The 3,119-nt window shown below is 55.1% G+C and overlaps 1 protein-coding gene across 2 annotated transcripts in view; it reads left to right on the forward strand.

The window, feature by feature from the left end:
* The first annotated feature begins 456 nt into the window (after positions 1–456).
* The window catches only part of SLC6A13 (solute carrier family 6 member 13), a 33,427-nt gene continuing 30,764 nt past the window's right edge, over positions 457–3,119 (forward strand). The window contains exon 1 of one of the 2 annotated variants that reach the window (XM_009288318.2): positions 457–675. In XM_009288318.2, the coding sequence (XP_009286593.1) occupies positions 462–675 (214 nt within the window). In that variant the 5' untranslated portion in view covers positions 457–461. The remainder of the gene's footprint in view (positions 676–3,119) is intronic. The other variant, XM_009288319.2, reaches the window with a different exon arrangement.

A 3,119-nucleotide genomic window follows, 5' to 3' on the forward strand; every position in this document is an offset into this window, starting at 1 on the left:
TAAAACCAGACCTTGGTAAGCAGCAACGGGGGAGAAGAGAAACCCTTATAAAATATCTTGTCAAGTATTTGATCCCGCTCTCACCCCTCTCCAGCCCTAAGTCTGTTCCCAGTATCTGCTGCAGTGGGAGCTCCAGCCTGGCTGAGCCGCTGGGTCTTCTGTGTGACGCTGTGCTTAAAGGATGGGCTTCCAGAAGCAGGAGTGTTTTGAGATGAGTCAATTAAAAATAATGAAGCTGATAGCAGCTTTTAAGGACTAGTTTTGGACTAAGCAATGAAAACGCATGCATGCTCTTAGCGCCTTACTGCCAGCAGGAATCGGTGTAAGGAGCAAGAGAGGAACGTTTTGGCATGTGTGTGCACGTGCGTCCTCTCCCCTCTCTTGCCTCCCGTAGCCCAAATTTCTGCCTCATTGCATGGCTTGTGCTGAACGTAATGGAGGAAACTCCTTCTGAAGGTGGGATGGATTACAGAGTCCCCGGCGCCGTCAGCAATGGCGAAACAGTGCCTGCACACCCCGGCATGGAAAAGGAAGAGGAGGAGGAAGAGGAGGACCAGACCCTGGAGCGAGGGCAGTGGAACAACAAGCTGGAGTACGTCCTGTCTGTGGCTGGGGAGATCATCGGCCTGGGAAATGTCTGGCGTTTCCCCTACCTCTGCTACAAGAACGGCGGAGGTAAGTGCAGCCCTGGCCCCAGCCACCCCCAGGAGAGCCTGGTCACCAGCGTCCCTCCATGGTCCCTCCCGCCTCTGCGACATCCGTGCCTGGCCTTGCTCACCCCTGGCAGCAGCTTCTCAGCAATGCCCAAGTCATGAGCCTGAAGAGAGGATGCCAACCTGCCAGTGTAGTGCCACCATCTGGGCCGCAAGCTGGGGTTGTTTTGACCCGGTGGGACGTGGGTGACTGAGCGGCAATGTCCCAGGGTTTCTGGTGGCTGTAGCCATGTTTCCCTGAGGTGTGCGGAGCCCTGGTCCTGCTGGTGAGCTGGGTGGCCATCTGCAGGGGGAGGCAGGAGGAGCAGGGTGGGGGCTCGGCTCCCTGAGCAGTGTGACTCACTCCAGGTACCTCTTCCTTGAGGAGCACCAGGCACCCTGTGCAAATAAGACGGTGGGTCCCGGTGGCATAGCAGGGAGCGGTGCAGGAGGCCATGGGGCACCGATGTCTTTGCAGGCACTGTGAGGAGCTGCAGCATTTCCTGGAGTCTTAGGGGGCCTCTGAGGGGCTCTCGGCCACAGGTCCTGGTCTGGTGTCTGACCACGGAGGGATGTACCCCGGCGTGCTGGAGCCAGGTGGCAAGGACAGGGCAGAGTGAAGGGGGTTTCCTCGCCTCAGTGCAGAAGCACAGCACCCCTCCTGCACCCCACGGTGCCCCCTTGCCAGGGCTGTGAGGTCTGTGGAGGGACACGCTTGATGGAGAGAGAGAGGCAGCGAGGTGTTGCTGTTACCGGTGAGGTGCCAGCACATCGGTGCTGCTCAGGCTGTGCTGGGCAGTGACCGGTGGCCGATCCCTCGCAAGGCTGGGCTGCCCCACAGCTTGGCGGTGGAGCTGGGTTCGCTTTTGCAGGTGGAGGTTTGCTGTGGGCTTTTACAGGTGTTTGTGCCTGCTTTTAGTTTGTGGCTGCCTTTTAAGGGAGAAAACTGTTTAAAAAACCAAAAGCCTGAAGCTTTTCTCAAGTTTGGTTCAGTGGCACATGGAAAGAGGGAGTTGCTCTCCCTGTCTGGTGATTAATTGCTAATTGGACTCTCCGGAAGGGCAGGGGAGAGGGGAAACGGCGCTTGCCTTGGAGCTGGCGGGGAGCGAACGCTGGGGACCCGGGGCTGAAATCCCCTGGCTTGAGCTTGGGGTAGTCTCATGGGCCTCACTAAACTGCTTTCATCCCAGTAGCATAAAAGAGGATTAACCGCTGTTTAGTTATTTTCATGCCGTGCTTTGCTCAGTGCTTGTTTCTTTTCACCAGGTGGTCAGGTATTTTCTTTCCCTGTTGAAAAAGGAGGATTTTTCATGTTTTCCTTTTCCACGGGGAACGTTTCTTGGCTGCTTGCTGAGCCGTGTCTGCTCCCACTGCTGCACCCTTCCCGGGTGCCATCCCATCAGGGGGAGCGGGACCAGGGACCCTGTCCTGGCACCCCTTGCCTTGGGTGCCAGGGGAGAGCTCAGGGAGGGCTCTGGGGAAAGGGGAGCTGCCATGTGTGGTTGGACAGCAGAGGCAAGACCAAAGGGATTTCTCAGCCTTTTTTCCCCAAGAAATGAGCCTGAAGCAAAGCCCCATGAAGCGGCAGAGACTATGAACAGTTTGAAGTCTCAGGAAAATTTTTCATCTCTGGCCCCCTTCCCATGAGGTTGGAGAAAGGACGGTGCATGAGACTCTCATGCAGAGAGGAAAGCATTTCCCATATGGCTTCTCCTGGAGCAGGGCAGTGCAATGAGGCTGTGCAGGACTCGAGGCTCCCTCCTGCCTTGTGGAGCCCAGTCTACCCCAGCCGGTGCTGTATCAAATCCCTTGTAACACCTCAAGGTTAATTTTAAAAGCTGCCAGAGGTTTTGTCCTGTACTCCTTTGGGAAGGCTGGGCCATGCACTTGCTTCTCTGGTACTTCAATAAAGGTAAAGGACCTTTATTTAATTTCCAGCTCCAGGTCAATCATGGCCAGACTACAACCATTAGCTCTTGTGCCAGCATTACCATCCGGCTGAAGTATCTCTGCCCTGCTGGATGACTCTTTCTCCCCCCACTGAATTATGTGTGGGCAGCAGTGATAACCGCTCGCAGCTCTTGCTTTGCTTGCCTAAATATCAGGTTCTTCACTAAAAAGGTATCTGCAAAATCTGAGTTATGTGAAGAGGGGCAGCTGGTCACTTTTCCTTTCTTTAGGGATATTTCCACATAACAAAGAAAGAGTAGTCCCTTACATATTTAGCACTCAATGTCTGATACCAAGGCCCTACATAGTGGAGGAAAAAAAAAACCAGAAAAGCAAAAAGATGTTCTTTTTACTCTCGTTCGCTCTTGCTTTCGCCTCCTGTGGCGGGGTCAGGCCCTTCCTGGGCAGGCTGGCCCCAACGATTGGGAAATACCGGGGAAGCCTGTCTGGTGGTGTGGCTGGCGTTGCCGCACCCCC

The sequence above is a fragment of the Aptenodytes forsteri genome, unplaced genomic scaffold (genome assembly GCF_000699145.1).
Source record: "Aptenodytes forsteri isolate BGI_AS27 unplaced genomic scaffold, ASM69914v1 Scaffold56, whole genome shotgun sequence".
Taxonomy (NCBI): Eukaryota; Metazoa; Chordata; class Aves; order Sphenisciformes; family Spheniscidae; genus Aptenodytes; species Aptenodytes forsteri.